This window comes from Mustela erminea, chromosome 10, assembly GCF_009829155.1.
Source record: "Mustela erminea isolate mMusErm1 chromosome 10, mMusErm1.Pri, whole genome shotgun sequence".
NCBI classification, from domain to species: Eukaryota; Metazoa; Chordata; class Mammalia; order Carnivora; family Mustelidae; genus Mustela; species Mustela erminea.
Genome location: NC_045623.1, coordinates 86,305,560 through 86,328,926, shown reverse-complemented (window position 1 = coordinate 86,328,926; position 23,367 = coordinate 86,305,560). Strand labels below are relative to the sequence as shown.

Genomic DNA, 23,367 nt, shown 5'->3' with positions numbered 1-23,367 from the left:
GTAGTCTTAATTTGCATTACTAGTGAGGTTGAGCACTTTTGCATATGTTTACTGGTCATTTAGTTTCCCTTGTTTGTAAAGTGCCTTTGCCACCATCATTTGATGAGGTTGTATTTTTCATATTGATTTGTAGGTGTATATATAATTCGACATATATTCCTGATGACTTGATTCATTTATCATTATACACCTGTCCTCTCTACTCCTGACAGTTCTTCTCTTTAACCTACTTTGTCTGATATTAATATATATGTGTATTTCATTAATAGATCTAACCCAGAAGATACTCCGCTTCCTTTAACTAATTTGGAAATTACACTGTTTTTATTGTTTTACTGGTTATCTTAGCAGTTATAAGCTATACAGTTCACCCATTCAAGTCGAAAGTTAATCAACACATTTACTCCAAGACAATACAAAAACCTTTTAAAAATATAATTACACTTACCCACCTCCTGACTTACTTATCATTTTTGTCATGTATTTTAATTCTTTTTAAAAAAGATTTTTATTTATTTGAGAGAGAGAGAGAGAACACGCCATGAGCAGGGGGAGGACAGAGGGAGAGAGAGAGAGGCAGACTCCCACTGCAAGGAACCAAACGCTGGGCTCCATTCCAAGACTCTGGGATCATGACCTGAGTGAAAGGTGGACGCTTAACAGACTGAGCCACCCAGGTGCCCCTCATGTATTTTAATTCCATAAGGTTTTCTGTTTTAAACACCACAAGACATTATCATTGTTTTATATAAACATGGTTCATTTAGATCTGCTACAGATTTACCCTTTCATTACTCTTCATTCTTTCTTGCATGCTTCATTTCTTTCTTGCAGGCCAAAGCCTGCTGGTGGCATAATTTTTCAGTTTCTCTTTGTCTGAAAATGTCTTGATTTCATCTTCATTCATAAAATGATTTTCCCTAGGTATGGAATCCTAGACTGGTTGCTGTTTTCTTTTCATAGATTGAAGATGTCCTCCTGCTGTCTTCTCTCTTCCACTATTGATCTCAAGAAGTTAGCTCTCAGTCTACCTTGATCCTTTGAAGACAGTCTCTCTCTTTTTTTTTTTTCCTGGCAGCTTATTAGATTTTATCTTTATCTTTGGCATCCTGCTACTTTACCATAATATGTGAGGTGTAAAAATGTTTTTGAATTAATAGATTTTTTTTAAAGAGCAGTTTTAGGTTCATAGCAAAATTAAATGAAAGACACAGAGATTTCCTACGCGTCGCTTCCTTCTGCCACCACACACAGCCTCCTCTGCCATTAACATCCCCCTTGGGTGTAGTGCATTTGTAACAATGAATCAACACTGACACATCATTATCAACCGAAGTCCATAGTTTACATTAGGGTTTCCTCTGTATTATCCATGTTGTGAGTTTTGACAACTGTATAATGACGTGTATACAACATTATAGTATCATACAAAATAATTTCACTGCCCTAAAAATTCCCTGTGTTCCGCCCACACATCCTCCCCCGTCCCCACCCCCACCCCCGCCAGCCCCTGGCAACCACTGATCATTTCACTGTCTTTGCGGTTTTGTCTTTGCAGAATGTCAAAGAGTTGGAATCGTACAGTAAATAATAATAATAATAATAATTTTTTAAGAGTTTATCCTGCTTGGTGGGACGCCTGGGTGGCTCAGTCGGTCGAGCGGCTGCCTTCAGCTCAGGTCATGATCCCAGCGTCTTGGGATGGAGTCCCACATCAGGCTCCTTGCTCGGCAGGGAGCCTACTTCTCCCTCTGCCTCTGCTGCCACTCTGCCTGCCTGTGCTCACTCGCTCCCTTTCTCTCTCTCTCTGGCAAATAAATAAATAAAATCTTAAAAAAAAAAAAAAGAATTTATCCTACTTGGGATTTCCTGGGCTTTTTGAATTTTACACCAAGTCCGGTGATCTCTACCCCCTGGCAGCACCCTTACTGAGATTTGATTTCCCCGTACATCATGAAGAGCTCAGGCCACATGGCCTCTGAGGGCCTGTTGGACTCAGACATTCTCAGACCAGGATTTCATGGGTTTTGAGACCTCTGCGATGCCACTCAACTTCCTCCTCACCTTCAGTTCCCGGATTCCCTCTGCCTCCACTGGACACCTGAGGCTATTCATGGAGAATTCTCAGATCGGCCACCAGGGGGCAGTGGTGTGCACAGATTGCCCCGGTTCCGAGCTGAGTGACTGGCAGAGCCAAGGGCTTCTTCTTGGAGGTCTTGGCTTCTCACTGTTGGAGTAAAGGGAAAATGATTAAGTGTGGGATTCAAAGACCCGTGTCCCTTCTGCTTCATTTCATTTATCAAACTCTGGCTGATGCACGGAGATAAGTCATACCCTGTCCTTACCCTTGAGGACCTCATGGTTCACTAAATCCTTCTCTCCAGCCTGTACTTGTGGCAGATTTTCCCATTTCCCATTGCTCCTGCTGGGCGCCTCCCCCATCACCACCATTACATTTCCCCTCCTTTTGAAGGTTATACTCAGAGGCCAATTATTTCCTGGAGCATTCCAAATACCGCCCCCCCCCCCCATCAGAATCCCACCCCCTCCTCTCCTGTGCCCTTAGCCTCCTGTATCTGGATTCTTTCATGGCCAGGTGCTTGTCTCACTCTCCAGACTGGAAGGTCTCCAGGCAGGGCTGGGTCCCCTTTAACTCTGGATCCTCTGTGTCAACCCTAGGAGGAGGCTCTGCTGGCTGGGATTTCTGGCACAGCCGACTGAGCCCAGCTCTTAGAAAGCTCCAACATTGCCATTCCTTTCTCCACCCCAATCCCCACGCCCTTTGGGGTCCAGCTTTGTACTTGCTGCTGAGGAAATGACGAGAAAAAATGCCAGTTCCAAGAAGCGGTGGATCAAAAAGTGAAACCATAAAAGCATCAGAAGAAAACATAGGAGGGTTTTTGATTGACTTTACAGTTAGAAAGACCTCTCTAGGACTCAAAACCAGAAGCTCTACTGAAAAAGAACTATCAATGGCTTTTAAGCTTTTGAAGAAAACGTCAGTCTTATTCGTAAGAAGATAACCACAAATTTAAAATGCACGTGGGTTCCATTTTTCACCTATCAAACTGGCAGAAAGCTGAAAGTTGGATATCATCCTTTAGGTGACACTGGAAAAGAAGGCAAGCTCATCATCGCTGGGGGAGGGGAGATCTCTCGGCACAACCCCTGTGGGGGACAAAATGGCAATATCTATAAAAATTACAAATACATCTGTGTTAGGCAGAATTCTAAGGTGACTCTCATTGGCTTTCACCTTTGTGTGATCTCTTGCGACTTGGCAGAATCTGTGGTTATAAGAAAATGGGAACTCAAAAATTATCTTTCATTATATGGCAAAGAGATTTTTGCAATTGTAAGGTCTTCTATCTATTGATTTTGAGGTAGAGATTACTTTGAGTGGGCTGGACCAGATCGGGGAGCCCTTCAAAAGCAGCGAATTTTCCCTGGCTGGTCTCAGAAGAAGTCAGAGAGTTGAAGCCTGAGAAGAATTCATCGTGCCATTTGTAGGGGAGCCACATGGCGAAGAATGTAAATGTCACTCAGAGCTGAGGGAGACCCCCAGCTGATGGGCCCCCAAGAAACCCAGAGATCTTAGTTCTACGACCACCAGGAGCCAAACTCTCTGCAAATGACAGCAACGAGCTTGGAAACAGGTTTTCCCGCAGAGCCTCCGGAAGACGAGAACTAAGCCTTGCCAACAACTTCATTTTACCCTGAGCAGAGCACACCACCACACTGGGCTGGACTTCTGACCAACAGACTGTGAGCTAATAAACAGGGGTTGTTTTAAGCTGCCCAGTTTGCTTTAATTTGTCAGGCAGCCATAGAAAACTAACACAATGCCCACAGGCCCCTAATCCATTTGGGGAGAATTATTCTGCACCTATGCCTGCATAAGAAACAAAGTATCTATGGGATTATCGCAGCATTGTTGTTACACCAAAACCAAAAACAAACCCCTAGAAACAAATGTCCATCAAGAGGGAACTGGTGAAATGAATTGTTTCAGTCTCTACAGTAGCACATGTGCAGTGTTATGAAAGAACCAGGAGACTATTTGCTGATGGAATTCTCCAAGCTGCGTGACAAGTTAAAAAAAAAATGCCTTTTATGTAAAAAGGGTGTTATGAATATATACTTAGTTTTAGACTTGCAGTGATTTGGAAAGGTCCGTGAGGTGTTAGTACAAAGTGGGAGCCTAACCTGGGTGGCTCAGTCGGTTAAGTGTCTGCCTTCAGCTCAGGTCATTATCCCCGCATCCTGGAATTGAGTACCACCTTGGGCTCCCTGGAGGGAGCCTGCTTCTCCCTCTGCCTGTGTCCCTCTCTCTTTCTATCTCTCATGAGTAAATAAATAAACTCTTTTAAAAAAAGAAAAGATCTATAGTTTTCAAACAAACAAACAAACAAGTGGGAGACTGCAGAGAGTGGGAACAAGGAATCAGAGTAGGGCAAATGAGGCTCACGGGTCACGGTGAGACTTTTTACTCCATGCTTTTTAAATATATTTTTCAACATTGAACTACATTAATGAACGAAAAAAAGTCAAAACTAATAGTTTTCAAATGAATCAATGTAGGGCAGGGTGCCTGGGTGGTTCCAGCGTCTGACTCTTGGTTTCTGCTCAGGTCCTGATCTCAGGGTTAGGAGATCAAGCCCCATGTTGGGCTCTGCACTCAGTGGGGCATCTGCTTGAGATTTTTCTCTCCCTCTCCTTCTGCTCCTCCCAGTCCCAAAATAATAAATAAATCTCTTTCAAGAATCTAAAATGAAGGGCGCCTGGATGGCTCAGTGGGTTAAGCATCTGCTTTCAGCTCAGGTCATGATCCAGGGTCCTGGGATTGAGCCCCACATTGGGATCCTGGGATTGAGCCCCACCCTGCCTCAGGTTCCCTGTTCAGCAGGGAGCCTGCTTCTCCCTCTTCCTCAGCCCCTCTGCCCCGCTCATGTTCTCTCTCTCTCTCTCTCTCCCTCTCTCGCTGTCTCTAAAATAAATCAATAAAATCTTTAAAAATCTAAAATAAATCAATGGGGCACTGTCCTCCCAGCTTCTTTCTGGGCCTCAGGCTGCTCCCTCGCCTCGGCCTTACAAGCTGATTCAGGGAAACGTCCTCTGGAACTCTCGGGCTCTGGCATTTCCTCCTCATTCTCCCTTGTGCCTCAGAAGAACTAGCGACCAATCAAACAGCTGTGGCTGAGCAAGTCATCTCTCTGGAACTCAGTTTTCCTGACTGTGAAATGGGGATGATAGTTCAGAACGTTGGTGGAATGTTCAATGAGATCATTCAAGTCCAGTGACCAGCCCTTAGAAGGCACCCAGCCCAAGGCCGGTACTCATGGCATCCACGCTGGCTGGAATGTAGGAAGGACCCCTCCCTGCAGACATAGTTAATGGAGCACACGTAAGATGGAGAAGAAATGATAACTCCCTTCACTTCCCACCTGCGTACTGTGTGGTTATGGCCGGATTTCCTCCCCTTCGCTATGACAGGCCTCAGCATCCGGAGCCAGAGATCTGATTTCTGCAGTCGCAGATGAGAGGAATGTACTGGATGGCTCTCTCTTTGTAGGAGCAGAGAGCCCTCCGTGACCACGGAGCCCGCCCTCTCCTTCTCATTTCAGAAATGAGTTAGTGAGGCTCCAGATGGACTGGCAACTCGTTCAAGGTCACAGAGCATGTCAGAGGCAGAGCCAGGCCCTGTCCTGAGGGCCCCTGACTCCCACCCAGGCCCTTGACCACCACGCCTCTCCCTGCCCGAGCCCATTCGTGTCCCAGCAGCCATGTGGCGACATGAGGGGCACTCTCCCTGGGCCTCTCCTTGTCTTCTCTGTTTCTGGTTGATGTCGCTGAAGGGCTGCTGCCCCTCCAGCCTTGAGTTTAGAGAACCCAGCTCCCCTGCTGGCCCTGAGCCCCACCCGGGTGCCTCTCCCCACCCTCAACCCCTCATCTTCTCCCACCAGCAGAAGGGACAGGGTGACAAGCATGGATTATTGGTGCTCCCTAGGGGTTTGCGGGGAGCTCCTGGGGGACTAGGGATCCCCCCATGTGTTGGGACACCTGCAGGAGCACCGACATAACCATTAACTTTTGGTGTGTCAGCTGAAATTCCCAAGCTCCCAAGGGTCTCCCTTACCTCATCCTGCTTGCTCACTGAGCTGTCGGCCTTAAGGACTTGCTTGCCCTCCCTGCACCAGAGCCAGAGGGGGGGGGTCTCGGGTTCTGGCAAACTTCCAGATCCCCAGGAGCTTCTGCTACACTTCTTGTCCCTGAGTTCCAGGAGATCCCCCAAGATCCTGGAGCAACATATCCGTCTCTTGTCTAATTAGCGTGAGATAGGTTCGTGATAGTTGAGCCCTGACCTGACCTAAGAAAGGTGTTCCTTTTAGGAGATGTTGACTGTGTTTCTGACCGGAGACCATGTCATGGTCCATATCAGGCATGGAATCCCTTCCACAGCCCTCTGCCTGGATGTCACTTTCTCCTGGAGACACGTGGGGCCGTTGGTTTCTGTCCAAGTTGACACACACAGATAGCAGAGACCTGCTGGGTGAGTGAGCACGTGCGTGCGGGATCCAGACCTGTTCTAGCCCCGAGGGATTAGTGTGACCTGGTACCGGTCCGCCCAAAAGGTTTAAGCAGGTTTACAATAGCGCCACCTAGTTTTAACCGATTTGACTCACTTTATGTCGGTTTCAGTGCATCGGTGTCTCCTCAGCTATCCTGAACTCCTTTATGGCTGTTTGGGTTCCAGTTCGTTTAATAAGATCAACCCCTGATCTTGTGCGGGTGACATGCCAGCATTGTGGACTCCAAGTGCTTTCCATATATGAAGTCATAGAATCCTCACTTCTGCCCCATAGGTAGAGACTGTGTCCTCATTTTAAACCGGGGGAAACCGAGGCGCAGAGAGCTTAAGGCACCGGCCTCAGGTTTCAGGGTTCCGGAGAGACAGAGGCAGGGTTTGAACCTTTTGTTTCTGGCTCCTGAGTCTGGGCTCTGAAGCTCGGTGTCAGGCTCTCGGGCCGGGCCGCCGATGAAGGTCTGAACCACTTCAAGGGGAGTTGACTTGATCTGAGCCAGTCTGGGCTATTTCTGCCATGATAAGCTGCTTTGTTCTGGTTCGATCTGCATCCAGCCCTGAATCTGGCAAATTCCAGGGGACTCACAGATCTCAGACCCCGCAGATCCTTGAAATGGGAGGCACCCATATTTGTTTCCTAGGACTGCTGCACCAGCTTCAGAAATGAGAAAAACTGATTTTCTGACCATTCTGGAGGTTTCCACAAGTGCTTTCTCCCTCTAGAGGCTATCGGGGAGAAAACGCTTCTGGCCTCCTCCAGCTTCTGGAGGTCCCAGGGGTTCCTTGGTCAGATCACCCCGATCGCTGCACCTGCGCTCACGTGGCCTCCCTCCTCTTCTGTGACCCTCTGTGTTTTTTGTAGGGACCCTGGCCAGGGGATTCACGGCCCACCCCGATATCAAGGATGATCTCATTTCAAGATAATCGCTTCTACAAGGACTCTTCTTCCAAATAAAGTAACATTTGTCGGTCCCAGGGATTAGGACACAGACATATCGTTCTTGGGGCCTCATTCAGCCCATCAAGACCAGTAAGGTCATATCCCAGTATTTCCCCTTAGGGACCCAGCTCTTAACAGTGACTCTTCCTACGGGATTGGAATTCACCCCTCTGTTGGGCTTTTATCATTTTCTGCTGGGGGATGGAAAGGCCAAGTCTAAAATGTGCTGGCAACCATGGGAGAGCCTCTTGTACTTTTCAAGACCCTTTTATTAACATTCCCGGGTGAGAAGATCAGGACTTCCCGGAAACATCAAGTGAATTGCGGACGTGTTTCTGTAAACAGGCATTCCAAGCTTGGACCAGCCTTCAGAGATGTTCACTGATGATCTCACCAAGCTTCCTATGCGCCCCGGGGGGAGTCTTCTTTACTGAAAGGGATGCAGAATTGAAGGAGGAGAGATAATTAACATGGTGGGGGGGGGCAACTGCTAACCCTGAATATCCCAGTACTCCTGGCCCAGTGTTTGCAGGAAGCTAGCCCTGTAGATGTGGGTGAAGACGGCAAATGGTGCCACTACTCAGCGCCCAGACTTTGCAAGGAAGCAGCACCCAGAGACCTTTTATACCCAACTGGCCCCAACACCAGTGATGCAGAAATATCACACAAAAGGGAGAGCTGCGTTTCTCTGTTCAGCATTTTCCCACTTGCCCTGACCCCTGAAATCCACAAACACTACCAGGTAGGAAAGTCAACTTAGCCCTTGCACAAATTTGGCCTGGGCAGAGGCGTGTGCGCAGGCTTGGGCTGGAGGTCCTGTTCAGCCCCCAGCAACTGCGTGGGGGAACCAGAAAGTCTTTCTGAGTCTTGGCTTTCCCAACTGTCAGTTGAGATCATTGGATTACTTGGGGGAAGGACTTGTGCTCGGCACCTGCTACGTATGACAGAGAACAGACTGGCAAGCCAGGGACATCACAAGTTCATGGGCAGTAACTCTGAATGGTCACTCTGTACAGCTGAAAACCCCACTCTGTTTCTCCGGTGGCCTTGGTCGTGACCGTGATTTCACACCTAACCCATGGTCCTCACCCAGTCCTCTGTGCCTCTCTCGCTGTGGCAGTGACCTGCTCCCACTCCACTGAAAAAACGGAAACCATCAGAGGAGCTTCCCTGGTCTTTGTACAGCAAAATCTACAAACCCATCTCCCCTTCTGTTCGGCCTCTAGAGTCATTGTCTGTCCCTGCTCTTTTCAAAGCCAGCTCTGTCATTTGCACTCTGGGTCCCCCTGCCGACCCCCTGACTTTATCAGGGACTTTGCTCTGGGGTAGTGCCTTTGCTCTGTATCACCAGGTCCTTCCCTCCTAGCAGTCAGTGCCCTCAGCGCAGACTCGGTTTGTATCCTCCAAAGTTGGACGGAACCCTCCTGTGGCCCTCGCATTCCCTTCCAGCCAACACTCCAGTTCTCCGCTTCCCTTTGCATTAAAACTTTCTGAAAAGTTGCCTATGATTGTTCTCTCCAATTCACTGGCTCCCATGTGCCATTCCAATCCAGCTTCCAGCCTCCCTCCTCCACTACGACTGTTCTCAGCAAGGTCGCCCAAAGTCCCTGTTGCCGAACCTAGTGGACATATCTCTGTGCTCAGCTCATTCGAAAAATTGGGTAGCATTGCACACGGGTCACCTCTCCCCCGCGCCCCCCGTCTTGAAACACTCTCTCCTCCTGGCTGCCTGATCTCTCCTACCTGGCTTTCCGCCTCCATCCCTGGCCACACCTGCTCAGTCCACTGTACCATTCCTCCTCTCTGTCTGGCTTCTAACATGGGAGCGTCCCCAGGCTCCTTCCCTTCTCTCTCATCCCGTCGGAGCTGGAAACAGTATAAGTCACGGGGTAGCCTATAGGTCCAAATGTCCCTGAGGCTGCCCAGACTTGGGGGGAGGGGAACAGCCTCCGACTCTCAACATAGGAGCAGACATTTGTGGCCATCCTCAACCCCCATCCCCGACCCAGCTAGAAGCCCAGAGCCCCGCTCCATTCCTCCTGCCTCCCACCCCTCCCATCTGCTGCTGCTTCACTAAGTCCCATCAACACCGCCTTGCCCCGCCAGAATAGGTCTCACACAGGTCCACTTCTCTGGTCTCCACGGCCACCAGCCTCGTTCAAGCCCCAGCACCTCTCGCCTGGTCCCACCATTGCCTCCTGCCCAGTCTCTCTCACCACTTCTGCCTCGCTGTCCACTCTTCTCGCCCGAGGGGCCCGAGGGGTTTCTTGCTCGCATCATCACGTTACTTCACTCCCACAGCAACCCTCTCCGGTGATCAGAAGACAATGCAGGCTCCTCGCTCCAGCCAGGCTCGCTGGGCTTCCTCTTGTGTCCCCGACAGACCCACCTGGGCCAGGCTTCAGGGCTCTCGCTCACACTCCTGGGCTTCCTGGGACACCCATCCCCACCCCGGGGCTCCTTCCGGTCTTCAGGTCTCAGGTCACCTGTCGTCCCCTCCACCACGTGACTCCGGAGTCCTATGCCGGGTGCGTATGCAGGAAGCACTTCACTCCGGAATGACTTAGGCAGACGCTGGTTCACTTGTTTGTGTCCATCTTCCCATCAGACAGAAGACCTCACCACAGAAGGGCGCATATCTGTTGGGCTCCATGCTGAGCACCTGCTACAGAGTAAATGACCAAGAAACACCACTGAGGGCGCCTGGGTGGCTCAGTTGGTTAAGTGTCTGCCTTCGGCTCAGGTCATGATCCCAGGGTCCTGGGATCGAGCCCTGCTTTGGGCTCCCTGCTCAGCAGGAAGCCTGCTTCTCCCTCTCCAGCTCCCCCATGCTTGTGTTCCCTCTCTCTCTCTGTGTCTCTCTCTGCCAAATAAACAAATAAATAATCTTGAAAGAAACAAAGGAAGGAAGGAAGGAAGGAAGAAAGAAAGAAAGAAAGACCGACCACTGGGTGAAGGAGAAAATCCTCCTGGAAGGCAGGCCACGGCATGGTACCACACACTTCCACGTGGCCCGAAATCTTCTCTGCCAGCACTCCAGCATGCTCCGGCAGCACAGCCTTCTGCCTGGCACACAGCCCTGAGGGCGGTGCTTTCTGTCACACAGTCCAAGGGGCCCCGGGAAGGCCAGCGTGTCACGACATGGCCTGCCACGCACGGCACGAGGCCTCGCTTGGATCGCCCGGGCCTCACCGCTCTCAGCTCTGGACACGTCCGGCTGACCGCAGCGGGCCACAAGGGACCCTTGGCCTTAGCTGGAGTGTTACTTGGGACCCAAGCCACTGAGCCCTAGGCCCCGTGTGGTGGGCCTTTGGCCACAGACCTGGGTTCAGCGGAGCACAATCGGCCTTTGTCTTCCCAGAAGGCCCTGCTCAGCCTCCCGAGGAGAATGGCCCATTCTGTGCCCCCCGGAGCAGCTGTGTGGCGGCAGTGGTGGTGGGGGTGCGGGGTAAGCCCTGGACTGGGGAGAGGAGAGGAGGCCTGGCCTCTGCTCTGCTGTGTGACCTTGGGCATGTCACTGTCTTTTTTAGTTTCCGTCTCCCTTTGTAGAAAGAGAAAAGCATGGAAGGGCCTGCCGGGAGCATCTGGGCACAGATGGGAAACCAAGGCCCAGAGAGGGGGAGCGTCTGCCCAGGATCACAAGCGAGGGAGGACAGAGTTGCTACCAAGCCCAGGCCACCTGCCTCCCAGACAGCAAAAGGGCTCAGAGGGTCCTGCTATGACTCCTCACCCGTTGCTCTGCCAGCAACCCCCCACCCAGGCCCTTGCAGAAGAATAAGACAGAGAATGTGGCTGCAGGAAAGAGGGGGGCCATGGAAAAGGAAAGTGGGGCTATAGCTCCCACCCTGCCCTGCCCTTTCCTCTCCTCTTTGGCCAAGGAACCCAGTGAGTCATGAGATTCCACTGGGGTGGGCTTAGCGCCAGAATCAGTGATGACAAAGGACACCCGCCACCTCCCCCCTGCCCGCGCCAGCCATGCCCTTGGCTCTGCAGTCTTCCCTTGCTCTGTGTTCTGCCTCCTGTGCACAGAGAGGCAGGAACGGGCAGAGAACCCAAACCCCAAGAGACACAAACAGACACCTACACAGCTACACAGACAGCGAGACAGACACCTAGCAGAGAGGTGGGCACAGACAATGACAGTCACACAGCTATACATACAGACACAGAAGCCACCAAGGATACAGATACTGGCAAAGAATAACCAGACGCATGACGGATACAGAGACAACGTCCAGACAGACACACACAAAACAGAGAGACATAGGCAGACACGCTCAAGCAGAAACACCCCACAAACACAACTCAGACACACGCACACACGAAAACACACACACAACAAAGACCTGCACGGGTGGTCCACAGAGAGTGATTTGGGACAAAGGATGACCCAGAGGTCCAGGGCCACACACCAGCCCCCAGCCCCCAGCTGAAACTGACCCACAGAAGTGGGCACTCTGAGTATGGGCTCTTCTGAAAGCACCTTCCTTCTCCTGCCCCGAAGATATGTCATCAACCCTAACAGAGGCACCCGCCTTGCAGCTGGATGAATGGAAGTTAGACACAACCAGGGACTTCCCAACTTGGAGTATGTCGAGACCTGCAACAGGTGACTAAGAGTGGTTAGACGGGAAGGAGTCAGTGGTGGCAGGGAGGCAGCCCGCATTCTGACAGGTGATCGGCAAGTCTGTTCTGAGCGTCAGATTCCCACTAGGCTTGTTCCCCCCAGGTCCCTGCAGGGAGCCGATGGGCCAGCTCCTGGGGTGTCCCCGCTAGATAGGGGTTGGCCCCTATCACCATGCCGTGCCCTGCAGCAGGGTGACTTTCTGCCCAGTGCCCCCTGGCAGGGGGTAACCCAGTCACAGATGCCCGTTGTCCTGGTCTCCTCTCCACCCCCAGGGGCTGGCCAGCTGAGGACATCCCTAGACTGAGGGAGGGGTGTGAGGTGGTCAGAGAGAGGGCAAAGGGAATCCCATGACTGATGCTTCCCCTTCGTGGGGTGGATGTGAGGCTCGGGCCTGGGGAGGGGGGGTCTGGCCAGGTGCTTCCTTCATCCTCCCTGCTCTTAGAGTCCCAACCTGCTAGAAGAGGGGGTTGCGCAACGAAGAGGTAAAAGGTGATGGCGGGGCTGGCGGGACAGAAGCCCCATTGTTTGGGGCCCAGGCCAGCCTGGGCAAAGGAAGGGTTTATGCCCAGGGCAGGAAGAGGGGGGCTCTGTGGGGGGGCACCAGCTGCCAGGGCTCTTGCCCTCGGGCCCTGGAGGGGGACAGGTGCCAAGCAGGACACCCTCGGGGTTGATAGAGGGGACAGCGCTTGACAAGGTGCCTGGACAGCCTGGGCAGAGCAGACCTAAAGAAGAGTTATGGGGCACGGAAATGGCCCCCCACACCACACCCACCCCACCCACCCCATTCCCTCCGACGATGAGCCGCCAAGGCCTCCGCAGGGTCCTCAACCATCCTCCAGATTCCAGTCATTCCTGGGAATGGAGGCGGCTTGGGGCGGCCCCAAGCCTAGGGGGGTACTGTGACGGGGGGGGGGGGGGGTGGGGGCGTGCATGACAGTTTTTATTACCCAGGGGTTGGAGAGGTTCTTAGAGATTTTTGCTGCCCACGCGCTCACCATCGTTTCCCAAGCTTAGCTCCAAAACTGCGAGCTCTGCCACCTCCAATCTCCCCTTCTCCGCTGGAACCCTGCAGGGAAGCCCACTGGGAAGTCCTTACCCGTGTCGGAGCACAACCTTTTTCAGCTTCAGTTGGAGTTCCGGCGCCACCTAAGCCAACGGCTGTCAAGAGAGAACGACCAGGGCAAGACAGTCACGTGCTCACAGTTCCCCTCCCGCGTCCCAGCTCCGGAGTGACGGGGCTGCTCCAGGTGTGAGCCTGCAGGTCCCCTCCCCCTGCGGCCCGGGCCAGCCCGGCGGGGCGGCGCTGCGGGCAGGGGCAGGGGCAGGGCGGTACAAAAGGCGGTCCCGCCCCGCACTCCTCCCTTGACTTTTCGAGTGTCCCGTGGTGGCAGGAACCTGGAGGTGGAGGCGCGTGGGGAAGCCTGAGCACAGCCGTCACCAGGTAGGGACGCTCCCTCGCGTGGAGGGGAGGTATTCAGAAGGAAGGAACAGAGAGGAGGGGGCAGGCGGAGGGAGCAGGGAGGGCTGGCAGAGAAGGAGAACGGAGAGGGCAGAGAGACACGGAGGAACACAAGCCAGGGGGACCCGTGTCAGAAATGGAGGCTGAAAGAGGGGCAGAGGGACCCAGATGGGAGAGCAGACCGCAGTCCGGGCTACAGGTGCTGGGGTGTGTTGAGCCGGGCACCAAGATCACCACAGTCCCCACCTCCTGTCCTTGAAGGTCCCCAGGCAGGTCAGGGAGGGGCTCCATTTCTCGCCCAATCCCCTTCCTGCCTGGGGACGCAGGAATCAGGGTCCTGGAACTTGCTGCACCCCCGCAGAATCCCCTCGGACTCACAGCCCCAGGAAGCTGGGAGATCAGTGCCCCGGGTGACAGGGAAGGTCTGCTGCCCACCGCCTCTGACCCCCGACATCTGCGCTCCCTGGGCCCAGGAGGCACCATGTGGCGATGTCCACTGCGGCTGCTGCTGCTGCTGCTGCTGCTGGCTGGCGAGTTGGCCCTGGGTGCCCGGCGGGGTCGTGGGCGCCGCGAGCTAGCGCCGGGCCTGCACCTGCGGGGCATCCGGGATGCGGGCGGTCGGTACTGCCAGGAGCAGGACCTGTGCTGCCGCGGCCGTGCCGACGACTGCGCCCTGCCCTACTTGGGCGCTACCTGTTACTGTGACCTCTTCTGCAACCGCACCGTCTCCGACTGCTGCCCTGACTTCTGGGACTTCTGCCTCGGCGTGCCACCCCCTTTTCCCCCCATCCAAGGTGGGCACCAGATGGCCAGGAGGGTGGGTTGCTTTGCCAGCCCCAGACTCAGCAGGGCTCAGGAGCAAGGTGGAGGCACTGACATTTCCAGGGGAGGCTTTGTAGAATCTGGGAGAGACCCCGCCCCACTGTCTGCCTGCGCCTCTGGGAAGTCCCACTCTGGTCTAACTTGAATCCCTCCAGCGAGACTGGAAAAGAGAAGATCCTTGGTCAGTGGGATTCCCAGCTGGCCCGGGAGAAAGGCAGTCTGCTGCCCTTTCTCCCAGTCCCGTCTCCTTGCCAGACGGGGAAGGTGCCGCCCGCCCCGCTGACTCACCCCACAGGCCGATAAGTCCTCAGGGGGGTTGGTCAGGCTCATCCAAGCCATTCCTCTGCCGTTGCTCAGGATTCTCTTCCCGGAGGTGGCTGGTCACACCTGGGGAGCGAATCTGTTCCTGCTTTCAGCCTGCGTCACCATCCTTTCCCCTGCCCTTGTCCCTGTCCCACAGAGGAATCATTTGAATCCCTTCCCCCAGTTCAGAGGGCCTGTGGGTGAGACAGGGAAGACCGGGGTTGTCAACCCAAAGTGCTGTGTTATCTCAGGGGAGTCCTTTGCCTTCTCTGAGCCCTGGCTTCCCCATGCCCCTCCCACTCCCCCATCTCCAAGTTTCAAGTCATTTAAAGGGCAAAGGATCCGAGGAATGTTGTGGCTGGCGTCCAAGGGAAGCAAGAGGGTCCGAGCTAGGGTCACCGCAGAACTTCCCAGGTAGCTGTTGGTATGTGACCCTGCAGGGAGAGGTCTTAACGAAGTTATAGTTTGATCTTAGCTTCAGTGAGGGCTGGGCCATGCGTGCGTGCGTGTATGTGTGTGTTCGGGAGGATTCGGGACGCCTGACTTCTGAGGACCTGGCCCTCTCAGCCCGGCGCCTCTGGTCTTTGTTCCACTTGTGTTTTCCTCTTCCTCCTCCCAGGATGTACGCACGGGAGTCGCATCTATCCAGTCCTGGGAACCTACTGGGACAACTGTAACCGCTGGTGAGTGTTTGGGGGCTTGGAGGGATCCTTGCCTTGTGGACCCTGTGGACCCCCCCCCAGACTTGGTTCCAGTTCTTTCCTCGTCGCTTACTTGCTGAGCCTCAGTTTCCTTATCTGTAACACGGGGATCTTTACCCTGACCTTGTCAGCTTAGCACTGACCATTGTTTAGAAAACACTAACCGCATTCCCCAGGAGCAGACAGCCATGGATGCCTGGCCCCGGATACGGCTCCTGAGCTGGGGCTCCTGAGCTGGGAGCCGTCCCCTGTCCCTCCTGGCCCCGGGCTGGGCTACTGCCCCTCCCAACCTTTCTCCGTGTCATGGGAGAATCTAGAAAAGGGGGCGCCAGGAAGGAAACCTCTGACTGCAGCATCCGCCGCCCTGGACGGGATGAGGGTCAGGGATGACTGAGCTGGAGGCCAGCCAAACTGGAGCAGGGCCTTCCCAGGAATGTGGCCCCTTTCCCCTTCCTTCCCTCCCTACCATTCCACCTGGAGGATGAGGGGTCAGGGGTGCCCCCCACTCTAGTCTGGGTCCTGAGATGGGAAGTGGAGATGGGTTGGATAGGAGGCCTTTGAGTGCCTGATTGAAATAATGGGGACCCCGTGGCTTTGAGGAGGTGGCCCTGCACCCACTCCACCCCATGCCCTCTTTGCCTGGGACTGGGAGGTCCCAGAGAGGAGGAAATTTTTGGAATGCATTACACATAAGCTGTTTCCATTGCCTCACCCGTGTGAGGGGTGCTGGGTCACAGGGAGAGTGGGGACTTGTGAGGTTCGGCTGAGAGAATGCGTGTACATGTGTGTGTATGTGGGGGGAGCGCGTGTGAATCATACACGTGTGTTCAGAAAGACTGAGGACGCCTGCATGATCCCGCCGCTCCTGATAGGATGCCTCTGGGCATTGATGGGTTAACCTCTTTCCCACTCCTATCCCTGGGGCCTGGCCGCTCCGGGCCCCTCTGGAATGCTGGGACCTCTGCCACCAGCCCAGTCTAGACCTGCTTGGGCAGCCCTGGGGGCAAAGGGGGAGGTGGCAGGAAAGGAGTGACCAGCCCACTCTCTGCACTGGGTGGCCGGGTTCCCTGCGCCTTGACACCTGAGTGAGGGTGTGGGGCGATGCCTATGGGCCTTCCAGGCGGTGTGAGACCTCGAGGAATGCTTCGAGAGTCAGAGAAGGAAGGGGAAGGGGAGGAGAGCCTCCCCTCTCAGGCAGCCTCCTCCAGCCCTCCCCGAAAGTGCCCCGCCCACTCCGGGGACTGAAGAGCCCAGCCATACTGGGTTTGTTCCCCTTGAGGCTCCTTAAAAGGCAACGGGGGAAGCAGGCAGTTTAGCAGAGTTATGAGCTTGTAAAAGCATCAAAGTCACAGAATTCCCTGTTCGTCGATTAAAGACCTACTATGTGCCAGACACTGCGCTGGGGCAGACGGTCCTGGTCCTTGCAGTGGAGCTTCTGGTCTAATGATGAAGGAGCCTCCACACAGAGAAACAGCTTACAACCCGTGACAAGTGTGACAGGGAAAGGGAATAATGGGGGACCCTGGTTTAGAATGCAGTGGCGGCAAGGGAAGGCCTCTCAGGAAGGGAGATGGTTACGCTGATAGCCGAGAGGTGGGCAGACAAGGAGGGAACAGGGGAGAGAGGCTCATGGGAAGGTTGGGAGGTGGGACAGATCTCACTGCAGCTGGAGCTGTGACGTGGGGGCAGAAGCCCCGAGGAGGTGCAGGCCATGTCGTCTGGGGGTCTCGTAAGCCGTGCTGGAGCCAGTCAGAGACACACAATCTGATACATGTCACTGCGAGATCTCTCTGGGGAGGGACTGCAGGGTACGCAGTGGATGGCAGTGAGGCAGGGAGCCTGGGTAGGAAGCTATTGCCACAGTCCAGGTGACAGGTGATAAGGGACTGGAGGAGGGTGGTGGCAGTGGAAACCCATGAGTCCAGAACCTTCCATGATGCACCGTCCCAGGACCTACTTATGGCGGCGCAGGAGCTAGGGGTACAGCACACGCTTCGAGTTCTGGTTTGAACCCCCGGGTGGCTAAGGTGCCTTGTCCTGAGTTGAGGATGTTAAAGGAGGAGCAGCTTTGAGGGAAGGCAGTCAGGGCGGTTTTAAGTTTGAGATACACCTAGAGGGGATGTGAGGAGGCCCCAAGGGCAGGAGCCTGAAACTCAAGAGATGGGGAGCCTGGGGGTTCCCAGATCTGATAGCAGATAACGATTCTTGAGCACCCAAGATGGACCAGGCCCTGGGCTAATGGCTTTACCGGCTTCACGAAAGCCTGCCGTTCAATCCCTGGAAGGGGGGAGGATTCCTGTCCTCTTTTTTTTTTTTTTTTTTTTGGTAAGATTTTACTTATTTATTTGACAGACAGAGATCACAAGTAGGCAGAGAGGCAGGCGGAGAGAGAGAGGAGGAAGCAGGCTTCCTGCTGAGCAGAGAGCCTGATTTTGAGGCAGGGGTGCTGGATCCCAGGACCCTAGGATTATGACCTGAGCCGAAGGCAGAGACTTAACCCACTGAGCCACCCAGGCGCCCCATCCTGTCCTCGTTTTACAAACAAGAACTTCAAGGGGAAAGTCTGAATACGTTCCCTGAGATCACATGACTCATCAGCGAGGGCTTATCAACGAGGGTCTCCTCAGTGAGGGTCGGAGCCCAGGACTTGAATTTCAGGACCCCTGCTCTTAGTCCCCTGAGGACCCTGCCTCAGTCACTCATGCATCCAACAAATATTTCGTGGGTGCCTGCTGTGGGCTGGGTTTAGTTTTCTAGGCACCAAAGTTACCAAACAAACCTTGCCAGGATATTAGTGTCTATGAGGAAGCAGGTATAAGGAGCGTGGATAGCCAAATACATAGTCTATCAGGTAGCCATGACACGCGAAGGAGAAAATGAAACACGACAGCAGGAGAGGAAGGCGGCCAAAGCAGGTGTCCCTGAGAAGGTGACTTCTGAATGTAGACTTGGACGAAGTGAGGGGGAGCCTCAGGGATGTGGAGAGAAGAGCAGCTCAAAGGTCCTGGGGCCAGAGCACAGCTGTGGTGAACAGTCAGGGGAGCAGCCTGGCTGGGGTCTCAGGAGCCAGGACTTGGAGGAGGGGGTCACTGAGGGCACAGGAGGACAGATCGTGCAGGGACTGTCTTGTGAGCATGGCAGGGAATTTTGGCTCTTAGTCTGTGATGGGAAGCCAAAGGAGGGACTTGGGCCGGGGGATGGCATGATAGGGCTTGGGTTGAATAGGGTCACCCGGCAGTTGTGTTAAAAATATACTGATGTGGGGGTGTAGGGCAGAAGCGGGGAGAACAATGGGGAAGCGGCAGCAGAATCCAGGGCAAAGGTGACTGGCCCATGATGGCTGCATGAGGGATGAGACATGGTTTGGATTCCGAATGTGTTTTTAAGGCAAAGCCAACAAGCCGATCAATATGTGGGGTAAGGAGTCAAGGGTGACTCCCCGGCTCTTGGCCTGAGATTCAGGAAGGACGGACATCTTCCACGGACTGTAAGGAGAGCAGGCATGGGAGTAGGGGATCAGAAATTCGGTCCAGGATGTGCTGTTAGGCACCCCCCCCCCCCCCAGTGGTGGTATTGTGTAGCAGCAAGATTCTTGGATCTGGAGAGATCTGGGCAGCAGATATAAACTTGAGAACTGTGAACTTGCAGTTGACATTGAAAGCCACCAGGCTGAACAGGATCAGCTAGGGGTTCTTCCATAATCGCTAGCACAGAATCTCAAGCCATGGTGACTTCTGAGGCCCCCTCCCTTCCGAGGATGCCCAGCCCCCCTCACCTCTTCCTTCCCTCCTGCTCTTTTAGCACCTGCCAGGAGCAAGGGCGGTGGGAGTGTGACCAGGAGCCATGCCTGGTGGACCAAGACATGATCAACGCCATCAACCAGGGCAACTACGGGTAAGAGGTCCTGGAAAAGTCCCCACTGGGCACAGACACACATACCTTCCCGCGAGATGCCTGGGCTGTCAGGCACATCCACACTCAGATCTCATGCACGTGGACACTTGGCCAGTCTGTGTCTCTCCCACGTACATGCACGGACATCCAGAAGCCCTAGTCACGGCAGGTCTGTGACTTCCATCCCTCCTCTTTCAGGTGGTGGGCTGGGAACCACAGTGCCTTCTGGGGCATGACCCTGGATGAAGGCATTCGCTACCGCCTGGGTACCATGCGCCCTTCTTCTTCTGTCACCAATATGAATGAGATCCACGTAAGTCCATCCTTGCCCACAATCCTGCCATCTCCCCATCACTTGGGACCCCAGGAATCCTGGCACGCTGCGTCCTACTCCTCCAGGGGCCTGGGACTAACCCCCTCCAATAGGCTGTGTGTTCCTGAACAAATCACTCACCCTCTCTGGGTCTTAAGTTCTTGCCCATAACAAGAAGTATGGTGCAAGAAGAACTAATGCTCAGATTCTGAGTTTTGTGGTCCCAGCATGAGCCCCTTGGTGGCCTCCCCAGCCTGGGAAAAATGCTATTCCTTCCAGTATAGCTGGGTCAGACCCCATGGGGCCAGGAGGTCACCTTGGTATTTTGGGAAGAGAAGGACAGATAGTCCTCTGGCTAGAGAGCCAGAATTCTCGGAAACAAATACTGACTGTGTGGAACGAGGGAGGAGGGGGCTTCTCCCTTCCGACCAGTGGGATCCTCTGTGGGGAGAAGGGGAAACCAGACCCGGAACAGTCAAAGGGTAAGGAAGGGGAACTTCTGCAGGTCAGGGCTGGGGCACAGGCTGCAGGGTCTGTGCCTCCATGGCGGGCAGTGTGGTGGGCAGGGAGGAGGCCGTCCTTGGCCAGATCAGCCCTCCCTGCAGAGGGACTTGGGCTCAAGGCTAGGATGACCAGACCCTGCCCCTGCCCTCATTCCCCTGGGCCTCTGCTATTTTCTGCCTCCTGCTATTTGCCTTGGCCGCCTGCCCGGTCACAGGACCTTATTCCTTCTTCCCTCCCCTGCCCTTTAAGGCCTGAAGCCCAAGGTCCTGGTAGGAAGAAGGAAGTGTCAGATCAGAAGGCACAGAGGAAGAACGAGGCAGGGGTTAACAATGGAGAGCGGGTGACCCGGGCCTGGCTGCTTCCCTGCTGGCCTCATCTGTACATGGGACTAGTCACCCCCACCTGACATGGGGGAGGCGCTAAATGGTGCTTGGCTCCTCCCCACGTGGAGCTTGCTGGAATCCCTCAGCAGCAGGGTACTCAAGAATAAACCACAGAAGGCCCTCGGTGGCCCTTCGAAGCCGACGGGCCCCGAGGGGTGGGCCGGGTTAGGTGCAGGAGGAAGACAGAGTGACTCTTGCTTTGCAGACAGTGCTGCGCCCCGGGGAGGTGCTGCCCACAGCTTTCGAGGCCTCCGAGAAGTGGCCCAACCTGATCCATGAGCCTCTGGACCAGGGCAACTGTGCGGGCTCCTGGGCCTTCTCCACGGCAGGTATGGCCAAGGGCAGAGGCCGGCGTGGCGGGAAAGGACGGCCAAGGCCAGGGCCCCCTGACGTTCCCCTCTGCCTCCCCCCACCAGCCGTGGCGTCCGATCGCGTCTCAATCCACTCTCTGGGGCATATGACACCTGTCCTGTCGCCCCAGAACCTGCTGTCTTGTGACACCCACAACCAGCGGGGCTGCCACGGGGGCCGTCTCGACGGCGCCTGGTGGTTCCTGCGACGCCGAGGGTGAGCAGCAGAGAGGGTGGGCAGGGAAGGAGACGTGTGGCTGGGGCCTCAAGAGGGCCACCTGCAGGACGGGCCAGGGCCGTGCTCATCAGGCTCACTCTCCTTGCTCCCTCCTGCTTCTCCTCCAGGGTCGTGTCTGACCACTGCTACCCGTTCGTGGGCCGTGAGCAGGACGAGGCTGGCCCGGCACCCCGCTGTATGATGCATAGCCGGGCCATGGGTCGGGGCAAGCGCCAGGCCACTGCCCGGTGCCCCAGTAGCCATGCCCATGCCAATGACATCTACCAGGTCACTCCGGCTTATCGCCTCGGCTCCAACGTAAGTTTGTGCTGGGTTGAGGGGGCAGAGGCGGTGGAGCTGGAAGGTTGGCCAGAGAGGCTAGAGCCTCGCCCTGATGGAGACTCTCCTCCCTACTCCCAACCCTCCAGGAGAAGGAGATCATGAAGGAGCTGATGGAGAATGGCCCTGTCCAAGGTAAATGCCCTTCATCCTGCCCCCTGGTTCCAAAAGCTTGTGTCTGCTTGAGACTGGGCACACCCAACAGCACAAGTGGTCTGCACTGTACTGGGCAGGGCAGCAAATCCACCGGGGCTGGGAGTCAGGGGAACCCGGTCCCCTCCCCCCAGGCAGCACCCTGTGGGGGGGCACTTAGGGTCTTGGTATGGGTCTGGGTGCGCATCTCCAGACCTGTGCTGATGGGCTGAGCCGGCCCTACTCTGACCTTGGCCCACAGCTCTCATGGAGGTGCACGAGGACTTCTTTCTGTACCAGAGTGGCATCTACAGCCACACCCCAGTGAGCCTTGGGAGACCTGAGCGGTACCGCCGGCATGGAACCCACTCGGTCAAGATCACAGGGTGAGGGGCTCGGGGGAGCAGAAGAGGATGGGGGAGCAGGGCTTGCACTAGGAGCTCTGAGCTGGCCTTGAATCCCTACCATCTCTCTCTGGGAAGCCCCATTTCAAAGAGGAGGAAACCAAGACATAAAAGGAGGGGCTTGCCAGTGGTCACACGGAAAGGTGGGGGCCTTTAAAGGTTTTCTAGGAACTGTTCCTTCCTTACACACTGGGGTAAAATAACTCCTTTGAAAGACAAACACAGATCCCAGGGGTAGCTCAGTCTCTCCCCATCATAGCACCAACAACATCATAGCACAGCCTCTCCCCATCAGAGCACCCCAACTCTGCCTGCCCCACTGATTTCTGTTGTCCATCCGATGAAATGTCCTTTGCAGTGGGAGTGTGGGGCCTCCAAAGTACCCATCTTCTTGGAGTCCCTTCCTCCTGGTTCCCGGCACCCACCCGTCCCTGGGTCCCCAAGCAGAGGAGGGAGGGAAGGCAGATGTGCGAGGTCCCAGAGAACTGGTCCCCAGGATGCCGCCCCTGCAGTAGGGCCCAAGTTTCCTCTGCTCACCCCCTTCAGTTATCCCTTCAGTGCCCTCCCCCACATGGGTGTGAGTACGCAGACTTCCAGAGGTGGAGACTGAGGGAGGTAGAGAGAGGGGTCTGGAAGGGACCCCTAGGGTTCCAGCCCCTGAAAGCAGATGGAATCAGCTCCTTTCTCCCGCCAGCTGGGGAGAGGAGACGCTGCCCGATGGAAGGACGCTCAAATACTGGGTGAGTCCCTGCGCGGGTTGCCCTGCGACCGCGGCCTCCCTCCCCCTCCCCCCACCCCACGCCCCCGCCCTCACCGCCCCTCCTCATTCCCAGACGGCGGCCAACTCGTGGGGCCCAGCCTGGGGCGAGAGGGGCCACTTTCGCATCGTGCGCGGCGCCAACGAGTGCGACATCGAGAGCTTCGTGCTGGGCGTCTGGGGCCGTGTGGGCATGGAGGACATGGGGCACCGCTGAGGCCCTGGCACCGAGCCCGGCCAGCCGCCGGAAGAGCCCCTGGGGGGCGGCACCGCTCCGCTCGCCCCGCCCCTCCCGACGAGGCCCGGGGCGCAGGCGGGCGCCTGGGGTCTAATCCCCGGAGCAAGGGGCGGTTCCGCTGATGCAGCGCCCTGCCTGGGAGCCGAGGGCAGGCGAGGCTGGTGGAGCCCCCAGACCTCCCAGCGGGGACTGGGCAGGACCTGGCCCCGGAGGAGCGGGCCTGCAGATCCCAGGCCCCGGCACCCCCGCTTAAGACCACTGAAGCCAGGACACCCCCAAGTCTCCAGCCCCACCACCCTATCCCACCCCACCCCTGTACTTCTATTCTCCAAAGATATTTATTTTTCTTTTCACTGTTTTAAAAATAAAAAGAGTACTGATCACTGTGGTACCTTGTAACT

At 55.2% G+C, this 23,367-nt stretch overlaps 1 protein-coding gene and 1 long non-coding RNA gene across 4 annotated transcripts; one reads left to right on the top strand and one right to left on the bottom strand.

Annotated features, from left to right (window-relative positions):
- Positions 1 to 1,785: 1,785 nt before the first annotated feature.
- Positions 1,786 to 13,422, bottom strand: LOC116600901. Of its 2 annotated transcripts, none has more exons than XR_004289845.1 (3): positions 13,146 to 13,422; positions 6,137 to 10,188; positions 1,786 to 2,227 (listed from the first exon to the last, which is right to left on the bottom strand). It is a non-coding gene; the product is annotated as an uncharacterized LOC116600901 (long non-coding RNA). The 2 variants fall into 2 exon arrangements; XR_004289846.1 differs by having other exon boundaries at positions 6,684 to 10,188.
- An 84-nt stretch (positions 13,423 to 13,506) lies between these two features.
- Positions 13,507 to 23,367, top strand: TINAGL1 (tubulointerstitial nephritis antigen like 1). Of its 2 annotated transcripts, XM_032361352.1 has the most exons (12): positions 13,507 to 13,591; positions 14,083 to 14,403; positions 15,354 to 15,417; positions 19,237 to 19,329; positions 19,528 to 19,642; positions 20,735 to 20,858; positions 20,946 to 21,096; positions 21,225 to 21,414; positions 21,525 to 21,570; positions 21,830 to 21,953; positions 22,666 to 22,711; positions 22,805 to 23,367. In XM_032361352.1, exons 2-12 carry the CDS (start codon positions 14,091 to 14,093, stop codon positions 22,943 to 22,945), a joined length of 1,407 nt encoding a protein of 468 aa, XP_032217243.1. In that variant the 5' UTR covers positions 13,507 to 13,591; positions 14,083 to 14,090; the 3' UTR covers positions 22,946 to 23,367. The 2 variants fall into 2 exon arrangements, with proteins under 2 accessions (XP_032217243.1, XP_032217244.1); XM_032361353.1 differs by lacking the exon at positions 13,507 to 13,591 and having other exon boundaries at positions 14,067 to 14,403.

Bases quoted from the DNA above. Each gene is read 5' to 3' on its own strand.
- TINAGL1 (XM_032361352.1), top strand. From the start codon at position 14,091: ATGTGGCGATGTCCACTGCGGCTGCTGCTGCTGCTGCTGCTGCTGGCT. The intron at 14,404-15,353 runs GTGGGCACCAGA...TCCTCCTCCCAG, and splicing joins CCCTTTTCCCCCCATCCAAG to GATGTACGCACGGGAGTCGC. The intron at 20,859-20,945 runs GTATGGCCAAGG...TCCCCCCACCAG, and splicing joins CTGGGCCTTCTCCACGGCAG to CCGTGGCGTCCGATCGCGTC.